This window comes from Blennius ocellaris (genome assembly GCF_963422515.1).
Source record: "Blennius ocellaris genome assembly, chromosome: 1".
Classification (NCBI taxonomy): Eukaryota; Metazoa; Chordata; class Actinopteri; order Blenniiformes; family Blenniidae; genus Blennius; species Blennius ocellaris.
Window position 1 is genome coordinate 12,417,314 of NC_137650.1, and position 24,395 is coordinate 12,441,708.

The following is a 24,395-nucleotide window of genomic DNA, read 5'->3' on the forward strand; positions in this document are numbered from 1 at the left end:
GTAAGCACTGGTCAGGTCTCCCATATTCATCCAGGATCTGTCATACAGCTGTTGGTGCTTTTAATGCACTTTTGCTTACTTTTTCATAGTATTTCCAAGTTAAAATGGTGTTTTTGGGGGAGGTCTCGGCTCTGTGTGCGGTAACATAGCTGGCAGACATAATGACCATAAAGGCGTTCTCACTGCCGCGCTGTTCTGCTGCGAACCTCTTTCAAGACTTCTCGGTCATTACTGGAAACCCGGTCACCTGTTGTGTGCGAGTTTCACTGTGGCTTCTTTTGTTCATTCTTCTCTCAGAAAAAGATGAGTAGCAGCATTGTGCGGCGACTCGGCATCCCAGAATGCATCCTGCTCGTGACCCAGAGGATAACGAAGTACCCGGTGCTGATACAGAGAATGCTGCAGCACACGAAAGGTCATTTTCATCTTCTAGCTCATCATCCATGTTTCCTCTACAGTTGGGACGTGACTGTTGTTCTGAATGGGGGCTTGCTGGTATAGCTGCACGTAGCTCTTGGTTACATTCATTCCTGATATTGACTCCAGGCCCATATTAACCCGGATAATCCTATCCTGTAGAATAGTGAATCCCACAGAGGAGTCTTTACAAGGACCCTCAGGATTTCTACAGTTTAATGACAATTAGATTCTCCTGTGTATCACACATTCGTAACATGACAATTAAAAAAAACACACTTCTTCTGAAGATGTGCCAAAAATTGAAAATTACTGTGGAAAAAACGTAGAAGCACTCACTCATCATCCTTTTTTTTGGATGATTTTACAGCCATAAAATGCAGCTTGACGCGAATTGAAGCAGCAATATGGCTCAAGTCTTGTTGAGATGGACGGGTGCTTTGTCCAGCTCATGATGCATGTCATTCATATTTTTGGGGGGACTGTACACGATGCATAATAATGAGTCACTTGTCTTTGAGTGACGACCTTCTTGACCCCGGTCATGAACATGACGGACAAAGCCGAGCTTCTACGAGAAACTGCAATGACGTGGGAACTCATAATTAACAGCATAAAAAGATGGACCGGTCATGTCACAATATTTTAATCACCCCCTGGTGGCTGCTTGCAGTATGAATCAGAAGTGTTCGCAGCATGTTGCTGCAAAGGTTTTTTTCTCCAATTGTTATTCAAAGTGGGTTTTTTTTATCAAGTATTATTTTAATGTTATTTTAGCCACTACAAAGCGCTATTAAAAACACAAAAGGAATTGAACAAGATATCCCCTGTTTTTGAAATGGTTAATTTTTGAGGTTTTCAGACCAAATGTTTATTTTGAATTTCATTTTTTGGGGGGGAACTAAGACAATGAAAACACACAGAATTACATATGTTTACAATTTTAAATAGCAGTTACCAAAAACAGACACTTTTAACAATGCAACTTTGCCAAACTTGTCAGTTGTTTTATTCACTTTTAAACAATATAGTCTGAAGTCGCCTTTGTATTACACGTTTACATGCAGTCAGGTATTTACTAAACATTTTCCCCTCTACGATTTCAAAAATAACATCATTCACACATTTTTTTTTTTTTGTATACAAACCTGTATAATAACCTGGTTATAAGCTACTATGAGCATGTCAAACCTATAGACGGCATAAAGCCACGGAAGCCAATCAGAATCCTGGAAAGTCAGAATCAGAATCCTGGAAAATCACAACAATGAATAACAAATTACTTCCTTCAACGATAATGCCGCGAAGGTCGTTTGCTTGGATCAGTAGAGTGGAAATCCTCCGAAATGTTGCGCGAGAGAACAGGACAAGTAAAATACAGGAAAGTATTGACTGGGAGTCGTGTCAATCACAGTGAATGGATTTATTGGAACTGTTTTTAGAACCGCAACTGTAAACCCAGGGTCGCACACATATGATGCTGATGTTAAACTCAACCTCCCCCTGAGTGTCGACATGTGAAAGGAAAGACATTGTGGAGACATTACTCACCTCGGTAATCTTTTGGCTTCATCTTTTCCCACTGGGGGCTGATTTGCATCTTTACTTACAGTCCATGTCTCATGTGCTCTGGTATGACGAGTATCATCACTGACGCACAAACACACCACTTCTGAGGACCCGGAGGCACCAGTCATCCCCGAGGAACGAAGACATAGTGACGCACGCACACACGCACACACACGCACGCACGCACGCACGCACGCACGCACGCACGCACGCACGCACGCACGCACGCACGCACGCACGCACGCACGCACGCACGCACGCACGCACGCACACACACACACACACACACACACACACACACACACACACACACACACACACACACACACACACACACACACACACACACAGAGCGGTGTTTCCCAGAGTGTGGAGGCTGCCCAGCGGGCTGCCAGGCTCAAATTGATTTCCTTTCATTTTTAATTGAGTGTGTTCGTTTAACACAATGCGAGTGGACGTGTCCGCACTGTAACGGCGGTTTTGTGCAGCAGATGTCAACACTATGGCCTCACCTGTAATCAGTCAAATCAAGAAGGTCTTTCCCTCGTTTCTGCCACAGTCGTGAATTAATGACCATCTGGTGATAAGTATTTCAGGGATGCATAACGCGTGGACAAAATGACTGAAGCAGTACCTGAACCAGTTAACGGAACAAACTGCTGAGACAGGTTTACTGTTATTAGTGTGGTGGGGAACAACATGAAACTGAAATCGAAGACGCTTCCTGCCTTGACTTTCTCTTCCTTATAAAGTTATTGAAATTAGATTGTACTTTGAAATACTTTCAATTTGTCATGAGAACAAATCTCTATAAATGCAAGTTTATTGCTAAATTCATCAACATCATGATGAGAATTGCTGAGGTGAAGTTGAAATCAATTTAAGAAGAATATTGATAATCACAAAATGAACTCGTGCAGAACTCCAATCATCAGCAGCCAACATCAGAACAAGCGATTAAACAAGAATCACAATGTGTGTGTGTGTCCCGCCAAAGGAAAACAATGTTTGCACACCAGTCTGATCAAAAATCCTGAATGGTCTAAAATCTCAGTTCGGTAGAACATTTTTCTGCTCATTTCACTTGTGATGGGATTTTTGAAGGAAATTCAGTTTTTCATGCTCCCTCCATTATGGGACGAATAAAGGATTATCCTCTCTTGTCATGTCTTAAGTTGATCAGCTATAAAGTTTGGTGTCACTGCCCTCATTCAGTACGAAACAATACAAGAAAATCTGTACAATGCAACACAACAGGATACTACACATAATAGTGTTGTTCATCATGCAGTGTACTCCCATTCCTCATGACACAATATAATCCGGTGCATACAGTTTGATAGAGCACAATGCAATACAGCACTAAATTAAAAGGTCCAACACAATTTCATAACCCACAATATGGAACAACACAGATAATACAATACTTTCAAATACATATATAGTGTATTGAGTTCAACACAACTCTCTCTACAAGGATTTGATGTGATTCAGTGTGACACAACGTGATAGGACACAACATAATAGGATATGACAAAATAATAGACACTGAATTGTCCCGATGGGGATATTTTACTCGGGCAGGTGCGGCTGCATTTGGAAGGAAACTGCTTATTAAATATGACAGCCATACCAACAATTTTCTCAAACAGACAAACTCGCCTATCACGCAGGTCAAACGCCGTCTGCAATCTGATCCACACACCGTGGTGCCAGGGGGAGAGGTTAACAGTCGCTTTCTCACTCGGTACGTAATTAAGGCCACTACAGGCGGTAAAGAGAAACATCTTATTAAATCATTCGGTGGTTTCTGGCAGGTTGCTGTAATTATACTTGAATCTAAAGGATTTCCCCCCACGCCTGAAAAGAGCCCAATTGTTCCAAAAAAGCTGGCGATTTTCCACGTCAAGCCGCGTTCAAACAGACGATTCACTTTTAGGAAAGTTTTGAAGAGTTCCAAATGTGTTGGTGGCATTGGCCCAGATGTTAAATGTCAAGTCTGTAAAAAGCGTAAAGGCCAACATATCTTGAAGAATAGTCGGGCTTAAATCACCTGGAATTAATCGTATATCTCACGTTGTCTTTTTTTTTGATGATCCCTGTGAAAGGATCTCGTTATTTCCCTGCTCTGCTCTGTTTCTAAAAAGCAAGCGGACGTGCGATTCCCCCTTAGCCTGGGAAATATCCTGAAAAGTGAAATTTCTCACATGTGCTTTCATAAATCTTCTGAGAAATGTGCAACGCATTGGATGGGTGTTTTTATGATAATGGATCAAGCGTTGCTTTAAGGAGCTGAAATATTTCACACCATATTTATATCTGATTTTAAAGCAGCTCTCATCGGCCGGCCTCCTACTGTGTATATTCTCTCTAATCCTTCCCCAAAGACTGTTTATAGTTCAATGTGGGATGGGGGAGCTCCGACTTAATCCCCAAGGTGCTTTAAGAGGACTCTCTCCTGCCAACTCCATATACACCGAGAGGAAATAACACAGTACAGTCACAGTTAAGAGAAAGTATTTTGGGACTACAGCAACCAGGGGAGGGAAATACTCCAAACTGGTTGCATATCAGGTCCCAAAATTCGAGTAACATTAAACAGGACCAGGTTGAATCTTGTAGAACATCTGAAATCTTTATGGAAACCCCACAATCATTTGACTTACTTTTAACTAACTCTCAAACAAGAAAAAAGTCACTATTTACCTGAATCAGCTTTTTTTTTTTTTATTATTTTTATTGTTTGTTGCTCACTCATCTTCTTTGTGTCGTAGTTTCACTCACTTCAGGTGAAACTTGTTTCATAAGTTGGAAAGTCCTGCAGTGACACTGTTAGCACCATGCTTTTATAACAGTTAGACGTGTGCTCCCCTTCTTGTGTCGTTTGTTTTGTTTTTTTGGCATCCAGGTATTTACCTTCACATGAGTTGGTAACGTGCAAGAAATTGAGCCTTTGATGCTTTTCGTTCCACTTTCCTGGCTGGATAAATCAGGTATTATGGCAAGGTGGCCAACTATAGTGCAAATATCTGGGATGAAAAAGTAGAGAATGGAAAGGAAAAATGCCTGAAAACTCTCCTTTAATCCAGTATAAGACGTTCTCAATCACTCAAAATTGAAAGAAACACATTTGGGTATCACATTTATTTATGTTTTCTGCCAAGAGTTTGGTTTCTGTCCATCACACTCTATCACAAAGTCAAACCATTCACATTGGATGTGTCTGTTCAGAGGTGTTGCTCATCATCTGCAGCATTGGGACAAATAGAACTGTTTCCCAAAACGCTGATTAACAGAGTGAAGTTTCAATCTCCCAGAGGAGAGATTTAGCTTCCAGCCAGCTGTTGACGACGGTAAGACGCTGCCATATGCCCATTGTGCTGCGAGGACAAGAACCGAGGTTGATCATCGCTGTTGTTGCTTGTTAAACTGTTTGAGAGAACAGAAGTCCTTAAAGTAGCTTGTTGTAGCCAGCAGCTGGTAACAGGCCAAATCACATTTTGCTTCGAGAGCCAGTAGCTGGTGGAACAAAGGACCTCGTACATCATCTCCAGAGGGGTCGAACATGCAGCTTGATAGGAGCAAATTAAGATGACCTGAGCTTTCTGCATGGCTCCAAATATCTCTAAAGATCCTGCACCAATACTTTTTTCCCCGTTACTTCTTATTATGAACAGTTGGATTCATATTTAGTTCTTAGCATCCAGATGGGATGTTTTTTTTGCTATCAGCGCATTCAAAGAAAACACTTCAATAAGAGCTTTCCATTTTATGTGCACAAACCTACCTAAGGTGTTGACTTATCTGTTTACCCTGCTCCCTGGCAGAATAAATACTAAATACAACCATCAGTAAAAGTAGTCTTACTTTGTGTTTGTATACAACCGCTGACTGTGAGCGTCATTGACCTTCATCCACTGTATTGGGAAAATATCCTCTTCAAGTAAAAATGTACAATTTCTTTCACTTGAAGGAATACAGAAGACAACTCAAATATATCATTTTACTTTGGACCGGTACAGAAAAATATCTCAGCAGGTACAATATTAAATACTTTCAAAGAATTTGCAAACCATATGAAATGACATAACAGTTGCTTGTTTGCCAAAAATGAGAGTGCAACAATCTAAATGTCAGCAAATTAGGGTTGATTATTGAGCTTTTTCCGTGTAATTATTCTCTAATAATCTCAGTGGTTTTTTTTAAGCAGCAAACAACTGAATTTGCTAAAACAGACTTAAAAGCAGACTTGAATAATACCGTATTTAGAATGGCCTTCAGAAAATGCACTGATTACTTATTTATATTGAATCACATGAAAAAGGAGGCTAACACATTAGAAAAAAGACATAAGCTCAGACATGAAGAAATCTACCAATCCATTTTTGCAAACAGACTCGCTTGAATGCAAAATGCCAAAACATGTCTTCATCCTGTGCTGCAAATAAACATCTCCTCAGGTCTGCAGCTCATCAGGATGAAGAGGGTTTATTGGATCGATGTTATATTAACGACCGACTTTTCCAAAATGTAATGGACTCCTGTTTTTGTCCACTGTTGGTTTGAAGTCTCATCCTGTTGGTATTAACCTAGCAAAAGTGATTTGAATGCATCGTTGCGACCGTTCTCCTTCTCTGACCTCGTGCAGAGAGCGAGGACGACTACGACGACCTGACGGACGCCGTGCGGCTCGTGAAGGAGGTGATCGCATCGGTCGACAGCAAGGTGAACGAGCACGATAAGAGACGCCGTCTGAGGGACTTTCACAGCCGTATGGACAGCAAGTCCATCATGATGATGAAGAGTGGCCAGATATTCGCCAGGGAGGACCTGCTGAGGCGGCGGCTGATACACGACGGGGCGCTGCAGCTCAAGAACGTCCAGGGGAGGCTGAAGGGTGAGGAGTTTATTGGTGATTTTTTTCAGAGATGCGTGCTTACGTTAATGCGTTCGAAAACTCTTAATTCATCCAATCTCGACTTATTTCTCTCTTCCAGACGTTCACGCACTGCTCCTATCTGACGTCTTCATCTTCCTGCAGGAGAAAGACCAGAAATATGTGTTTGCCATGCTGGTAGGTTGCTGCCGTTACATCTCTGCCAGAGAAGATGTTGTCAGATTTTCCGCATCCCCACTGTTGTTGCTGTTAGCATCAGCTGCCCTGCTTAGCCTTCCCATTGTGCAATGATAGCAGCCTCCAGCAAAGCACACTGGCTGCACCCAATAAAGTCTGATCTGGCCCCGAGCCGGCAGCGCAGCTGCGATAAATCACATAGGTTTGAGTCGTTCTTTCCGTGTTTACAGGACTCACAGTTTCATTTAATAGCACGCTCTCTCTCTGTCACACACTCGCATTGGGGAGGAATAAAAACAGAGGCAGGCCTGTGGCATAATAATCACATCCATCAGTTTAAAAAAAAAAAGAGAGAGAGAGAGAGCTTGGCATGTTTGAGCTGAGGCTGTTGACACTGGGAAGGGGAACAGCATGTGGTTGTGAATGGATGGCAGCAACGTTAACAGGGTTCTGTTGGGGGTTTTTTTTTGGGGGGGGGGTTCAGTCCTTTGCTACAGAAGGAGGTTATATGAGGTGGCAGATCAGCATCACTTGGAGGAGCGATGTATAAATGGGACCTTTTTATATTTCCACACGTGTAACTTAGGTCATGGTGTGGAGAGTTTTTGTGTTCATAGTAAGCATTATGAAAATTTGCAGATTGAAACATGATTAACAGAAACAAAGCGATACGATACCATTCAAATATTTCAAACATGAAAGTTATTTTCTTTTCTGTGAGGTTGAAAGCGTGTTTATATGACACCATTTTGACTGATAGCATTTGATTTGCATCAGCTGTTAGATTTATTAATGGAGACGAATTTGAAGCTGATGTCAAATTACAAACTCAAGAAAATGTGATTTTAATGATGTCATGTAAAAAGACATCAGGATGATCAATAACCCACATTTACATATCTAATGGCTGCTAATGGTCCAAGAATAATGTGTATTCATTTTGGACAAATGCTCATGTATATACATTTTTTCCCCATTGCGTTACGTCCTCACATCATGGCATGATATTATTTAGGATTCAAACGTGGCTTAAAAAAAAAAGCATTTAATTGCCATTTTTCAAAAAAAAAAAAAATGCATCGTGAACAACACAACTTTGCTCAAACAAAGACGTTGAGTTACTGCAAATAAACTATACTGAAATGAGGAAAAACTGCACCATACAATCTGCTGTCTTAACCTTAAAATGGGATATTTCTGCACTCAATGATAAAGTTACTTCTTTTGCAGTGGTATTTGTACACTGTTGTGCATCAAAGACTTCTGCTGTGTTCGTGAGTGTAACAAACAGTTGTGCTTTCAGAAAGCACAACTCGTGTACAAGATCAAGCACAATATGTTTTCAGTGAATAAATCAGATGGCCTTGGTTTTACATCCTTGGGGTCCGTTATTCCTCCTCTCCATCCTGTATGGGAAGCATGTCCATCCCTTTACATTTTAATGCTAATTTCTTTTCACGGCTTGATGTCTTTTTTTCTTGGCCTTTGATGCTATTTGATGCAAGGAAAAGACTTTTGAATAAAAACATGGAGTTTGCATTTTGATCGGAGCCGTTTGCTGTGCAATCACACTGATGCAACAATCTTAGCTTATTCTGAAAACCTCAGTCAACGTGGAAAATGGACCTCAGCCATGTTCACATACATTTTCTGTTCCAGTCAGACTCGCACGCCGATGGCGATGTCTGCCTTGTGAATTGGGGCTCAGTGTTTTGCTCATGTTGACATATGCACAAGTGTAGGATGGGGATTGAACCAGCAACCTCTGAGTTTTCAAAAAATTAGTTCTTCTATAAACTGAGCCACTGAGGGTCTGGGGCTGCGAGAAAAATGTTGGACTATGGTTAAAATAAAGCTTTCTGTCGTAACCGTGATAGTTGACGCTTGAACCATCTTCCTGCCATCTTGAACATTTTCACCCGTTTCCTCCTTTCTTCTGTGCTGCACTTGTTTCTGTCATTTCCTCTTCTGTTTCATAATCATCCCTCCGCCTCTTTCCCCCGGTGCTGCGACCCACCCTTCTTACTGTCTGTCCCATCCTCTCCTCCCCTTTTTCTTCTCATTCGGCCCTCCCACTGTCATCTTTGTTTTTTCATCTGTTGCTTTCTGCATGACACCCCTCCCTACTTCTTTTCCTTCTTCTTGTTCACCACCTCCTCCTCCTCCTCCTCCTCCTCCTCCTCCTCCTCCTCCTCCTCCTCACCTTCCTCCTTTCTCCCTGCAGGACCAGCGCTCCACGGTCATCTCCCTCCAGAAGCTGATCGTCCGGGAGGTGGCTAACGAGGAGCGCGGCCTCTTCCTCATCACGGCGGGGATCGAGAAGCCGGAGATGGTGGAGGTCCTGGCCAGCTCCAAGGACGAGCGCAACACCTGGATGCAGCTCATCCAGGAGGCCATGCAGTCCATGTGAGTGGCATCGAATATCTGAATATTTTTACATTTCGTTACCTCAGCAGGTCATCCTAAACTTCGAACCCGTGTTTCTCTAAACTGGCCGGCCGGTTTTCATTCAGAGCCGGTCTCTGTGGAGTTCACCTCCGGTCTGTCTTCGTTGTGAACCAGCACTTAGATTCAGCCCACTTCTCCAGACAGCAGTGTACGGGAAGTTGTGGCGGGCTGCCGGGAGGATTAGCAGCACTCTACCTGGGGATGGGATGTACTCAGGGACAGTCTAATGCTGGATTGGCTTCAAGGGCAGCTCACTATAAGCAGAGGATTATTCGAATGCAGCCAGTGGGAAGGAGAGAGATTTAGCACTCCGCCTCACTCCCTCTCTGTCCGACTTGTGTCAAAATACAAAATTGAGATCAAGCTACTAGCAGCAATAGAGATAAAAACACAACGGATGCTTTGGTCGTCTCCGCTCCTGAAAACATCATACAAGTCAGTTTTTCCACACTCTCGGGGTTGTCTGGTGTTATCGATTTTGGATTCACCAATTGGTTGAAGCTCCAACTTGTTTTCTACTATTCTTTTCTTCTTCTTTTTAAGGAGTCTTTAAAATGTCAGAAGCTTGTGTGACCTTTTCAAATTGATTGTTTTGTCTGACCAGCGATGCCAAACCCCGGAAGGTCGCGCCTTACAATGATGACAGTTCCATAAAAGCAGTATTTCGATTGACGATTTAGTTTTTAATCTTCAGAAACGCTCAGTTGCACAATTATTCAGTCAAATTATGTTTTAGACATAGACACTGTGAGCTTTTTAATTGCCGCGAATCATGCTTGTTTGTAGATGTGCGATCCTTTGTAATTGACTACATGCAGTAAATCATGCTTGTTTGTTATTCCCGGGATTGAACAGGGAGAAGGATGAGGATGAAGGGATTCCCAGTGAGACTGAAGATGACAAGAGACAGCTAGAAACCAAAGCCAAAGAGATGAGAGGTGAGGAAATCGTGCTTATTGTATTCATGAGGAGAAGGGAGGGGGGCTTTTTTCTCTCTCTCTCTCTCTCTCGCTCACCCACCACTCATTTACTGTCTCTGCTGGTCAGATATGTTGAGGCAGAAGGACACAGAGATCATGTCCCTGCTGGAGGAGAAGGTACGACTCTTCAGGGGCATGTGGGAGGGCCTGAGCCCCGGCGAGGAGGCCTGTCGGCAGGTCGAGCCCTTCTTCAGGTCGGCCAGCGGCCCCGAGCCGCCCAGAGGGGCGTCCATCATGAAGGACGCCCTGCAGGAAGGTAAGCGAGAGAAAATAGCGTCTTCATAATGTATGTGTTCTTCATGCTGCATTCATGTGAATGAACGCCGCGCAGGTGAGGCAGGGACCTTCTGTGATTTCCTCTCCCACATAATTCAAACTATATTATCATAGCCGTAGTTAACTCAGGCACCATTTTATCAGCTCCTGTAAATGTCATACTTGCTGCACCACCCAGCCAGGAACAGGCTGGAAACAGGAGAAGAGAAGCAGTGATTAGGATTTGAGAGTGTTAAATAAACTTTAAGTAAATGTGCTTGTCTCTGAAATAGCTTTGCAGTCACTGAGCCGCCTCATGGAACGGATCCGTTGATTTGTGAAAAGACTTCCTGTGCAAGGTCAGGACAGACAGTCTGTCCGCTGTGTGACCTTAATGGAGATCAATGGAACAGCAGTTTACCACTTATCCTCGATTTCTGGGATTCCCTTTAGTTGCCCACTTTAATTTCTTTGACTAAGTGAAAAGTCACAAACCTCCACATGAACATCAGCAGAGCTCGCTGCTCCATCACATCAGGCACAAAGTCACACCTTCACATTGCCGGGAACGTTCCTGCTGTGAGACGACTGCTATAACCACTACACCACCCTGCAGCACATAAGCAAGTTTTAAATTGAATCAACGTTTGCATAATTCATGAATATGTTATTAAACTGCTGCGTATGTATTCCTCTTGCAGTAACTACAATGAATGGATTGTTCAAATTTGAACTGAAGGAGTTTGCACCACTCACAAATACCCCTGAGACTTCCTTCTCCTTCAGTTTTTGCAATTCAAATGTCTCTCCTTTAAGTTTTAAGCTTTCAAACAAATGATGGTTGTTTTGTAGACGGTGAACATTTCAGTAACTGTGTGTCCTGCTGGTACACAAAGTCACCCATGGTTTACAAAAGCTTTGGTTTTTAGCAAGCATCAGAATGGATGCCTGGAAAATCAATTTTATGTATTTTCATCTCAGTTTCACCGCTAAATTTCTTCTTTTTAAAGTTTTTGTTTAACATGGCTAATTTGCTAACATATCGCCATCATTCTCAAATTCAAGTTAAGTCCACATAATCCTCCTCCGCACCGGGCCCATTTGATTGGTTGAGAGTGCTTCTGTATGGTTAAAAGATATTTAGGAAAACACATGAGGGCAATCATTTGTTTTACGAACAGAGCAATCGATCCATCCTATAGGTGAAAGATTAATGAGCGTAGTGACTGATCAATTGGAACATTTGCAGTTTTATAGGCAACTTTAGTGCAACTTTATCACACCTCACATGTGTATTGATCTGAGCCAATGCCGGAGAGGATTGTTCACGCGACTCGGATCATGTATCCTGGGAGGATAATCCAGTCAACCAACGTGTCTGATCGTTACAGTCCACATGTGTCTGTCTGAGTAAAACGGTCTGCTGTGAAAAATATTGGCTTTGGACACATATTGCCAGCATTTTCATTCAGATGAGCTTCTGAAAATATCACCAACCTTTTCACCAAACAGCGGACATGAAACACTTTACACCACTACATAATTTACCTGTGAAACTTCTCTGATTTGTATGTTAAGAGCTGCTGTTTACTTATTCAAATTCACCAGATGAGAGAAAGAAAAGCTCCCGGTTTTAAAACTAATTGGCTTTGTACAGTGAATCTCAACACGGCATCAGAGAATTCAGAGAGTTTTTTTTTTCTTTTTCCCTTTAAGTGTAGGGAAACGTATAAATGAGCCAGTGTGTGTTTTGGGATTTCATTCCAGCTCAGACACTTTGAAAGATGTGAATGAGACTACGCGGATTGTGACAAATGAAATATGGAGGAAGGCAGCACTTTCTGTGCCCACTAGGAGAACTTTAAATTTCAACAAATCCATATATATTATATTTCTGTATATTGGGTTTTTTCTGATATTCCACTGTTGTGTTTGAGAGAAAATGTCCTGAAACCAAACCAGGTTAGTTTGGTTGTATTGTTTTCCAGTTATAAAGGCCTTGCCATCATCTCCTTTAAACAAAAAAAAAAAGAAAGAAAGTAATTTCATTGAATAGCAGTGCAGACTGAGCTCCAGGAGAGATCTTGTATCTTACATATTAGCATTTTAAATCATGCCCACTCACAACAAACTGCACTTCAGTGTTTCCCTGTGAAGTGGTCCGAGCTGTGAGCTGCGTGAGGATGCCTTAAACAGCTACTCAGGATTTCTAAGCACTGCTGCAGGCGGTCGCTGCTCCACAAAAAGGTGGTTAAAAATACCCACGGATTTGTTTTACAGTTTGGTAACTGCGTGACATTTAAAGGCGACTCGACTGCGGCTCTGATGCAGGATGGATGCATGAGGAGAACGCCAGTAATGATTTTTTTTCACTTTTCAAAGTAGCCCCACACGACGTCTTTCTCCATCTCCCCAAAGCCTGGAGCTGTAATTGTTCTTATTTGAGATGCGAATTGGCAGAAGTAATGTAATTTCTCCTCTCGAGGTTATTGTGTTTGACTGTGTGTTTGCATCCAGTAGCAGCGGCGGCTTTGATTCTCCCGATTTCCCCTGGAAAGGTCACAGCGCCGCGCCTATAGTGCTCGCGTACCGATCCCGATAAGCGCGCCGCTTCCCAGAGTTTATATACGTTTCAGCTCTGCAAAGATATTTAAACTTTTAGCAGAGGGGCTCAGCAGTTCAAACAGGTTGTCAATAGTTGCTTAGCAACAGGAGCCAGTAGCAGGTTGAAAGCAGAAATGCCTGCTAGGATTCATACGGGTGCAGAGCTGAGCTGTAACGCAGTTAGCTGGGATAATTCACTTACTGACCTGCACATTGCTGTGTGTGCCTGTGTGTGTGTGTGTGTGTGTGTGCGCAACAGTGGAGACGTTACAGGCTCTAGTGAACGGCAGCCTGGGGGGAGCGATGGCCAGCGTTCAGGAGACTGCAGGAGGAGGAGGCGGCGGAGGAGGCTGTGCTGGACCGGTGTGTTTGCCCCGCCGGGCCGAGACCTTCGGAGGCTTTGACAGTCACCAGATGCACAGCAGCAAGAGTGAGTCAGACATCCAGCCCCAGTGGGCCCGCTTGTAGGACTGTGAAACACGCTGAACCCCTCACCTGCCGCTGCTGATAGCTGCACCGACTCCACTTCAAATGCACACAGGCAGTTTCTCATCTCTAAGCAGATTTTTTTTTTTTTTTGCGGTTCTTGCAGCAGCGGGCAAACACACCGAACACTTTCCACTTTTGCTCTGCTCGCTGCAGTGAGATAGCACTTTTCAGAGAGGTGCTTGGACAGCTTAGCTGCAGCCTCCCTGAGGGAAATGTTGCCTTGGGCTATACCTCTGAACTGCAAGCTCACAAGCTGATAGTGTGGCAGATACCAAGCCACAAGAGATGTAGGGCTCTATATCAGTCCCAGCACCTGGAAACTGATGTCCCTTTTATCATTTACATGGGTTTCATAACAATGTCTGGTCCATATTCTGCTCAATTAACTGCTGTTACGGCAAATATGCAAAACAGATGTGAGATAAACTCAAAGCATAACGAGCAGGAGACACGAAAATGAAAAATAAATGGGAATTATTTGCAATTTTTCCATTGGAATCACAGTGAATTAGCCTGAAGTTGACATGCATGTTATAAAAATCCCACCAGATTAAATTATGTGTCATTGGACCTTGTAAATGTCTTATGTTGTGAATGTGATGTGTGATGTTATTCAATTCAGAATCCTTCACCAGTCCTGCCAATGAAAAACAAAGCAGGGGGAAATTGTCATTTCTCCTTTGTGTCACTTTCAAATTGTGAAAAAAATTTACTTAAAATGAGTTGTGATAGACCTGCGATATCTGGAAATGTTTCAGGATATTTTGGATTATATTTTCTATTACACCTCATTGAGATTGAGGCAGTAAGAAAGTGAAGCCAACAGTAAATTATTGGGGAGACAAGTGTGGAAACCTGGGAATGAGCGTTGTGATTAAGGCATCAATTAATCTCTTGCGGTTTGTTTATAAAACAGACATTTCACTTCACTGCAAATCTAATGAAACATGAAGAAAATGCCTCAATAAACCACAGTTATCAGAGTAAATTCTCTTTTAACTAAAAGAAGCAACCAAAAGAAGTGAAATTAGAGTCCACCTTCATCAACCTGTTGAGATGTGGCAGTGATACCAAATTCAGGTGTATGCACATCCAATAAAACTATAATAATAAGAATGGATCTGGTAAAGTGTCTATTGGTGAGAGTGGATGTGTCTGCCAGCTTCTGGCTTCACTGCAATGTTTTAGCAAAGCAGACATGAGCAAGTTGGCATTTCTTCAGTCTGGGGGCTTCTCATGGCGATAAAAACAATTGATGAGATAGTAAAGAGACAAATTGAACAAGACAGATTAATGAAGCAGCAAAATAAGCACTGCGACCTAAATAATACCTACGAGCTTCACCAAGTCTCTCCTGTCGCGTGTCTATCACAGTTCAATCTGTCACAAGTCTTTACCTTTTTGTGGGAAAGTGTCCCAGCTGTATTGATCAGGTAGTGACGGTTTGAATCTGGTCACCCTCAGCACACAGCCCCTGATATGAAACGACGCTTCATCATTTCATCTTAAACGCTGGCCTGCAGCGTCTGTGAGGGGGGAAACGCTTCGCCTTGTTCCGCCCGTCCCGCACTCCACCTCCTTCTCGACTCGCGTGTTCTCCACTGACCCGCTCGTCTTTTGTCTCCTGTGTTTCCCTTCATGTCAGGTGGAGACCGAGATGAGAGCGAGGAGATGGCGGGGGATCTGCGCAGGACGGAGTCCGACAGCGTCTTGAAGAAGGTTGGCGTCTCATCTTCATCTTCGCAGCCAATTATTCTCGCCCGTGAGGCCGAGAGGACCTGGGGGCATGTTTTTTTTGTTTTCTTTCTTTTTTTCGGGGGGGAACACATTTGTCCTCCAACAGTTAGAATACCATCCAGATGAATTTAGCTGCTTGTCTTCCCCGAGTGAATTAGCCTCCTGACTCCTCCTGCCTGGGCTGCTTGCTAATGGCCAACATCACTTGTATAAGAATTGAATAGTGGATAGCAATGAATGGAGGGCCTTTAGGAACTGCTGTCACAGCTCTGCTCTGAAGCGCTAAAGCTTCCTGCACAGATCTAGCAGTGTGCTCAAAGTTTGACTTGTGACAGACTCCTGGATGCTGCACCTCATGAAGAAAACAAAGGGAAGGCTTCACCTTCTCTCCACATTTCATCCTGGGCTTGAAGCCAAAGTTCAAAGAGAGTTCAGCAGTAACAGGAGGAGGCGTGCAGAAGTCCCGGTCATTAATGAGAAATGCAACGCGAGTTCACTCTTCTCTGGATTATTATTCCCGTGACTTGACGTCCTTATAGTAAATGTAAAATACATTGTCATTTAAAATAAAGCTGCAAGGCTGCTGCACTTATACTTATATAATACATATTATACACTATAATAGTCGCCGCAATCAGATTTCACAGCACACCCACTTGTGCAGCTTTAATCACATCTCCACACACACACACACACACACACACACACACACACACACACACACACACACACACACACACACACACACACACACACACACACACACACACACACACACACACACACACACACACACACACACACACACACACACACACACACACACACACACACACACACACACACACACACACACACACAGTGAGGCAACTGTGTGTGTTTCAGCTGTGCTCAGCGTGCGTCTGTTTGTGTGCAGGGAGGAAACGCCAATCTGCTGCTGCTGCTGAAGAGGAACAGCGAGGTAACTCTGACTTCCTGTCTCTAATGCAGTTAGAGCCTGTTTACATGGAAACTGTCTAAACTCTCTGCGAGGATCATTCTTATCAGCATGGGTGCACGCCACTCGTTACATCACTTTAAGCTTTTCGCCACGTAATGCACAGAGAGCGAGAGAGAGAGAGAGAGAGAGAGAGAGAGAGAGCGCCCAGGAGGTGTGTTTATTACCTAGTAAATTGTGAGGATTACCATCATGAGGGGGATTTCAACATGTTCATATTTTATTAATAATTAACACCCTGAGTTTTATGTGGTTTCATTGATGGTAAAGCTCAAAATTAGTGTTGTGTGATTGAATATAATATATTGATTAGAGGTGTCAAACACTCTTTGGTTCAGGGGCCATATACAATGTCCTCTCATGTGGGATAGACTGGTAGACTAGTGCCATAATATTCTTTAAATTTAAATGTTAATGCTTTTCTTTGTAGTGTCACAGAGTATACAGTAGGTAATGAAAATGTCTGAAAACCTAACAAGCACCCTAATTTCCAGACTATTGAATGCACCTGAATATAAGCCGCACCCACCAACTTTGAAAACATAAAAAGAACGGTCAGAGTTACCTGATGCACCTGAACACATCGCTAGGCAGCATGAAACTCGTTAACTTGTGAAAATCCATAAATTAGCCACGTCATTGTTTAAGCAGGATTCAAAGTCTGTGGAAAAAGTAGCAACTTATTGTCCAGAAATGACGGTACTATAAAAAATCATAACAATTTCAGCATAAAGGCATCTTTAATTAAAACCTTCTGCTGCAAAATACAGTGAAATGTCCAACAAATGTCTCCTATAGCTGTTACATTATGTATTTTTTCACAAAGTCACCTTGATAACATGGTTTTAAGTCTAATCGGGGTTTCTCATCTCACAATGAGGTGGCTATCAATCATGACATCACCAATATCAAAACTCGGGTCTCAGTTTTGTGTTCACTACTCTTAAGAAATTTGTTATAAATAAATGTGTCTTCATTAACATTTTAATAATTTTCTGTGTGGTTTTCTGGGACAGATCAGAGTCTCTTTTGTTTCACACCCCTGATCTAGATGATGAAGATGGAGTCCACAATCTTACTTTATCTCATTGAAATGGACTTTGATCGGTGAAGAGAAAAATGCAGATCTTGTCATAATAAACACAATAATCGTAATACACAGCACAGCCAGTTTTTTCCCCCGTGCATACCGTGATAAACTAAAAACAACAATTCCGCATTGACTGTGGCGTGCTGTGCGTGCGGCCAGTGTCCTGCAGAGAAAGTTGTACGACGGTGAAGTGAAATCTGTTCTAAATGCTACAACTCCTCAGGATCCAAGCCAAGCTCAAGCCACTCACATCCACCTTTGATCATTTCCCCTGGTTTCACGTCGGCGCGTCTCCACTTAGGATTATTTTGCAAAGATCTGAGAGTGTTTTCTGATTTCTTTTGTCTAACTGAGGAGTAACCTGAAAGCTTCGAGGCAACATGTTTCCATAAGTAAATATCTCAGTATGCACCAGTATTTGTTTCTTTTAAAACTTTAAGAAGACTCACTCGCATGTTTTGGAAGTAAATCCAACGAGCAACTCTCAGCATTCAGCAAATACATGCTTCATGATTTAAAATATTAAATTTGTTTGTTTTTTTGTTTGTCAGTTTGTTTTTATTTCATTTTTTGTTTGCAGAATCATTTTGATAGTTTTCCTTGTAATCTGTGCTCAGCTTCTGAATTTAAATTGCCTGTTTGTTATTTGTTGTAAACAGTCTTTTTTGATGAGCTCTGCTGTCTCCAGCTCGGTCGTTGCTGGAAACAGAATTTTTCCTCATTTTTTTGTGTGCCGGTCGCACATGAAAGGTCAGCGGCCTTGTCTCTTTGTCGGCGTTTGAAAAGAGAAAAGGCCATGTCTCGGTGAACTCAAGTGTTTGTTTTTATCTGAAAGTCCACTGGTAAATACCATCATTACGTGCAGCATTCCTCCCATCCATGGCGTTTTTTGCATAATCAAAGTGAAGTGTGGCAAAACAAAAATTCAAAGAATTCCCCTTCTTTCATGCAGCAGAGGAGGATTGTATGTTTCTCGACAATGAGAATAGTAGCGAGGTTCCATGCTGATCTGTGGTCTGTTGTCTAACAGCAGGTCCTGGACAGCGTCTCCAACCTGCACCTCCTGCTCAGCACTCTGCAGGTACACACACACACACACACACACACACACACACACACACACACACACACACACACACACACACACACACACACACACACACACACACACACACACACACACAGACACACAGACACACAGAGACACACACAGACACACACAGACACTCCATGCAAACTGATGCAAGTCTGTGAAGCTTTTTTCTTCTCAGTGTCAATTGTATCATCTCTGTTCTTGTGTAAAACAAAAAACAAAAAAAAAGTGAACGTGTGTAAGCATACAGAGAGTGTAATGAGCTCGTGTGCTGTCCCAGGCGGTGGTGGTGCAGCAGGACAGCTTCATCGAGGACCAGCGGCAGGCCCTGAGCGAGCGCTCCTCCTCCTGCTCGTCGCTGTCGCGGGCCTCGTCGCGGCCCAGTTCGCTCATAGAGCAGGAGAAGCAGCGCAGCCTGGAGAAGCAGCGGCAGGAGCTGGCGTCGCTGCAGCGGCAGCAGGCGGCCCACGCCGAGGAGAAGAGGCGGCGGGAGAGGGAGTGGGAGCTGAGGGAGCAGCGGCTCTCCGACAGGGAGGGCCTGGTGCACAGACAGGTAAGCAGACATCACCCGATCCCAGGATGGTCTTCATACGGGAACGATTCACCAGCATTTCCAATATTGACCGATTCGTAATCTAAATTTTAAAAAAATCCAAGCAGATGATTTATGCCGTTGGAGAAACTGGGGGCTGAGGGTCTTTCAGTGTCACCTCCTAATATTAGAACGACCAAGTGGAAATTAACTTAGTCAGTCATCTCTTTTTGTGTTTATTTTCATCAGTCTATATTAGTTGTGTTGTATTTTCCAATTAATTCTCCCAAATTGTCATTATAATTCAATGACATTGTTCTCCTATACAGCCACTCCAGTCAAATGTCATATATTTTCTATATTTTCCAAGTTATTTCAGGGGTTTTTTTTGTTGGTTTTTTTTAATAAAAAGAAAGGACTCAATAAGTCAACTTTAATTAAATTAGAGTCTCAGTTTTATTAACTGTTTAAATTATGTGGGGTGGTCACTTTATTTAATAATTGCCTTCTCTCTCTCCACTAATGACTTTGGGGAGCATAAAGGGTGGTCAAGTTAGATTACAGAGGGGTGAGCCCCCCCTCCCCACCCCCCTGTGCCACCGCAGACGGTAGTTTTCTTTTCCAGCCTGAAGTAAATGAAGAATGTGTTGAACTGCTGCTGTTCATAAATTTGAAATGAACCCTGGATAGTTTAGAACACAACTTGCTCTAACTGCTTTACCCACATCGATCTGGACTGAGTGAGCAGGAAGATCTTTAGGCTTATTCCTTGATGTCATTGATGAATTAAAACCAGCTATTTCTCGCTGGAATTTCTACATTTCTTTCATAGTTTGAGGAATTATTAACATGCATCAAATAATGCCAAAATGTTCCAATCCGTTTCTCCTTCGGTTTACCAGATATCAACATTTTCAAAAGAGAAGTCATAATCTGCCTGAACCCAGTCAAGTACTTAAAAATGATCAATTTTGATTTATTTTCAACTCTTCATGCCTGATAACAACAATCCAACCAGTTGTGGGAGCAGATTGATTAGTAAATGCACAAAATATAACATTAGTATCTTGAATACAGTTTTATTCAATAAGATATTTAAAAAAATGACTGACAGTGATAGAAACCTTCGCTCTTCTTATTGATTGTCAGTCAGTCCTATACTGAATTAATATGATAAAAATATATAAAAGATAGAGGCAATAGAATAAAACAAGCATAGCAAACCTCTGCAGACTTTGTCAAATTCAAGCACTTGAGAAAATCATTCTTCTCATTTCTTTTCATGATTCTGTTTCTATAGAAATATAGAAAGCTACTTTGCACAGTTTGATGTGTGAGTGTGAGTGTGAACAGATCCTTTCTGAGAGTCACAAAGTGATCAAGTATCTTATGAACAGTTGCGGATTAATGACTGGACTCTGTAAAGCCTGAGCTTTGACGGAAAACGCAGGTTTATTATTCTGCAACTCGGATGTTTTGACCTTCTTTATGTGAGAAATGGAGCAACTATGCGCCGCTGTGTAGATTTCACATGTAGTGAACCTGGAGGAACGTTCCTTCAGGGAGAAGTGATGTATTTCTTAAAAGGGGCTCGGTGGTGAGGTGGATGTGTGGGAGCAGGACTCACATTGACCTTGAGTGAGTTACAAGAATCAATCAGGTAGCTATTAGCCGCTCGCAGCCCGTAGACCCGCGCACAGACCGTCTCGCGTCTCCCGAGTGCATCGCCGCGATAAATCAATGGCTGCGCCTCCCAACAGGAGGAGGACGTCCGGAAGCAGCACAAGGACCTGGAGGAGGAGAAGCAGGAGCTGCAGAGCCGGAAGGAGGAGTACCAGCGAGACCTGGAGAGGCTGCGAGACGCCCAGAGGAAGCTGGAGAGGGACCGGGAGACCGTGCAGCGGCAGCTCGACAGGATGGAGGAGATCCGCGTGTCCGAGGTGATTCGTCCACCGTGAAACGCGCTCGCCGTTACTCCACATGAAAGCACACTCTGACCCACGAGCGTTCCTGTTTCTCTTTCCCTCCAGAGGACTCCCTCCACCACGTCCGAAGAGTCCCACTTCCCCGGCAGCTCGCTGGAGCTGGACCCGCTGGAGCTCTGCCCCTCCTCGTCCTCCTCGCTGCCGAGGCTGCAGCCCCAGCAGTCCAAGACCAAAGGGAAGAAGGGCCTCAACCCCTTTACCTCGTCCTCCAGCAGCCTCAAGGGCAGCGAGGCCAACAACCAGCTCTCCAGGGGCCTCCTGCAGCTGGCCAAGAACAAGAGCAAAGAGGGGAAGGAGAAGAAGAAGAAGAAGAGCAAGGGGGGAAACGCACAGACGGCAGGTAGAGAACGATGAACTGAGACGCTCAATTATTCACCGTCTGTCAGGCAGTTTGCAGTTTCCACTTGAGTTTTTTTTTTTTTTTTTTTTACTTATTTTATTTCAGAGATGCAGTCCAGGTTCAGTCGATAAAACCTTTTGAGATTTTTTTGTTTTCCCATGAACGGGTTTAAAAATAGGATGTGATGTTTATCTGAGTTGCGAGTATTGACAAACACCAGCTAATGCATCTCTGCTGCGGCAGCAGGAGAAACCCTGAGAGAAAACTTTCCTCCTGCGTCAGGCCAGCAAATGTGTTCGGAGGTCATGAAATATTAAATATATATAACATGGAATATATAAATTCTGTTTCCACAAGACAAGTAAATAATGGTGATTAAGTGGTATAAATAATGGACAAATGAAAGAGCAGTGTTAAAATAATGATCAAACCACAAATACATTAACATCATTTATATTTGTCGTATCATTATTCAAATACTGCAATATTTACATTTTACCTTAATGTGAGTACTTAATGGTATTTTATGGCGGTTGTATTACTTTGGTCCAACTCTAATCAGATATCTTTTTAATGCCGGAGCGTCAAACAAGAGGCTCCAATCTGAGTAGTGGACATAACACAGAGACATTTCACTGGATGGTATCATTGAAATTGGCCTCATGTTGATATTGAAAGCAGGTTTGGTCATAATTGTTTGGTTTTATGAAAATATAGTCATTTTCATTGAAAATTTTCAACGTCAGCACACAGAAAAACTTTGAAGTTCAAATTTAAAGGTTATTGTGGGACTGTTTTATCAGTCATAGATTATTTGAGACTCAAACTACTTGAAGAACAAGATAAATCCCCCTCCCCCTCTAAAACAATAGAGATCTCAGTCATTTACATTAAAAAAATTTTTTTGCATAAAAACAAATACAATGAGGAAAGTTAGGCTTGGTTGGTTTGTTCTAGTGTGTCATAAACACGCAGGCCTTCCACATTGTAGTGGAAGAGAGAAGAGCTTCACGTTGAACACAGCCGATGCACCAGGGACCCGAGAGCAGTTGACCAGCAGAGACACACGAAAGGACAAAGAGACGCGATGTGCATTAAAACGCTCGCCGACGAGACTAATGGCTGAGGGAGACGTGCAGCTCAGTAAAGCCTCTCCAGAGAACTAACTCTCTCCTCCTCCTCCTTTCAGACTCCCAACACCTCCCAGAGCCTCCTATGGATGGAGAGATCTTCTTCTGCTGAGGGAGGTGGCTCTCCTCCTCCTCCTCTTCCTCCTCTTCCTCATGATGAACCCGTCATCCCAGAGGAATATGCTGCGATCCTGCAACGTGCCACCGGGCTGTGAGGCACTGTGAAAAAGGCCTTCACTTCCTTTTTTTTTTTTTCCATTTTACAACAAGCAAGAAGAGACTGAAAACTCTTATTTTCTTGTGTTTTGGAGTCGAGAGGCACTGCTTTTAGTTTTGCGGGAAGCCGTTAGCCGGTGCATCCATCCGTGCGTGTGTCGCCGTGGATTAGCTCTGCACTTCAGGGTGTTCTCAGTCCCCCCCCCCCCCCGCCACAAAAAAAAAGAAAAGTACAAAAAGACACCTCACGTCTTTCTCCTCCCAAAGATATTCTTCATTGTGAAGAATCCGACAGCTCGGTGTCACACTGAAAGCGTTTTCACACAGAATTGCCTCTCAAGCTCCACCAAGTCTGTGAGTGGAGCCTCGCTGCTCCGCTCCGACCACATTGTATGGGATGCCCCCCACCGCCCCCCCCCCCCCCCCCACCACCACCACCACCAGCTGCAGGCGCTCACGTTCACATGCAGAATAGCCTTGAAGAAGTGAAAAGGGACCCTGAGGGACTCCTCTGCACCGACCACCACACGGTCACATCAGGACCCGCTCTGACTGAAACACGACGCGTTAAAGAAACGGAACGCCGACGTCGGCAACTTGGGAGAATTCATTTCATCAGAAAAGTCCCATAGAAAGAATAAGGGTCAAACGTTAACATGTTAAATATCTGCAGTTGTTTGATGCCCAAGTAAAAGTCGTTTTTTCGTCAGAATCTGAAAGTAACTTTTTGTAACCGTCGAGTGCAAGAAGTCACAATCAGAAAGACATTGCAAGAGTTTGACCTGCATGGAAACGGTGAAAGAAAGAAGATGTTGCAGTCGTGCACCTTCGCACTTTTCACAATTTATTTTTCACCCCATTTTTCATGCATCAGGAAGAAGTTTGACCTGCATGGAGGAGAAGCAGAAAATGTCAAATTAGTTTACAAAAGAGTAACAGAGTGATTGAACTTAAACTTCACAACAGAAAACTACAAACATGAGGCTGTTAAAAAACCAAAAAAAAAAGCAGAGAAGTGAAGCTTCTGGAGACACGATGGTGTTCATGATGTACATTCAGGGCCTCTGCAGTACGATACGAAAACTACAACTCAAACGTATTCCCCTCTCTGCAGGTCAAATTAGTGCACGTTCTTCCGCACCAACATTTCTAAAAGCTTTCTGAAGACGTCAAGATCTTTAAAATTCTGCTCCCGCTCATCGGACTCAATAGCTTTCATAAAATCTGACGGCTCTGCAAACTAATCCATTTCTTTAACATTTGTGTTGGACTGTTTTGAAAGGCGCCGTTCAGGGAAGATGAAACGTCAAACAACCGTTAATATTCACAAATATTCTAGTGCTGCATTATTTCTCTCATCCATTTGAGGATTTTCCCTCAATGATCCCGAAGCAACAGTTTGAGGAGGCGACGCAATGGCGTCCTTTATTTTTGGTAAG

The 24,395-nt window shown here is 43.1% G+C and overlaps 1 protein-coding gene across 5 annotated transcripts in view; it reads left to right on the plus strand.

Moving 5' to 3' along the window:
* The window catches only part of akap13 (A-kinase anchoring protein 13), an 86,182-nt gene extending 63,202 nt beyond the window's left edge, over positions 1-22,980 (plus strand). For 4 of the 5 annotated variants that reach the window (XM_080500652.1, XM_080500654.1, XM_080500655.1 and 1 more), the window contains 14 exons: positions 298-415; positions 6,635-6,883; positions 6,984-7,060; positions 9,285-9,466; positions 10,364-10,446; positions 10,556-10,744; positions 13,607-13,777; positions 15,482-15,555; positions 16,490-16,534; positions 18,691-18,741; positions 19,034-19,306; positions 21,046-21,225; positions 21,316-21,610; positions 22,800-22,980. In XM_080500652.1, coding sequence (XP_080356778.1) covers positions 298-415; positions 6,635-6,883; positions 6,984-7,060; positions 9,285-9,466; positions 10,364-10,446; positions 10,556-10,744; positions 13,607-13,777; positions 15,482-15,555; positions 16,490-16,534; positions 18,691-18,741; positions 19,034-19,306; positions 21,046-21,225; positions 21,316-21,610; positions 22,800-22,852 — 2,040 coding nt within the window. In that variant the 3' untranslated portion in view covers positions 22,853-22,980. The remainder of the gene's footprint in view (positions 1-297; positions 416-6,634; positions 6,884-6,983; positions 7,061-9,284; positions 9,467-10,363; positions 10,447-10,555; positions 10,745-13,606; positions 13,778-15,481; positions 15,556-16,489; positions 16,535-18,690; positions 18,742-19,033; positions 19,307-21,045; positions 21,226-21,315; positions 21,611-22,799) is intronic. The other variant, XM_080500653.1, reaches the window with a different exon arrangement.
* The last annotated feature ends 1,415 nt before the right edge of the window (positions 22,981-24,395 follow it).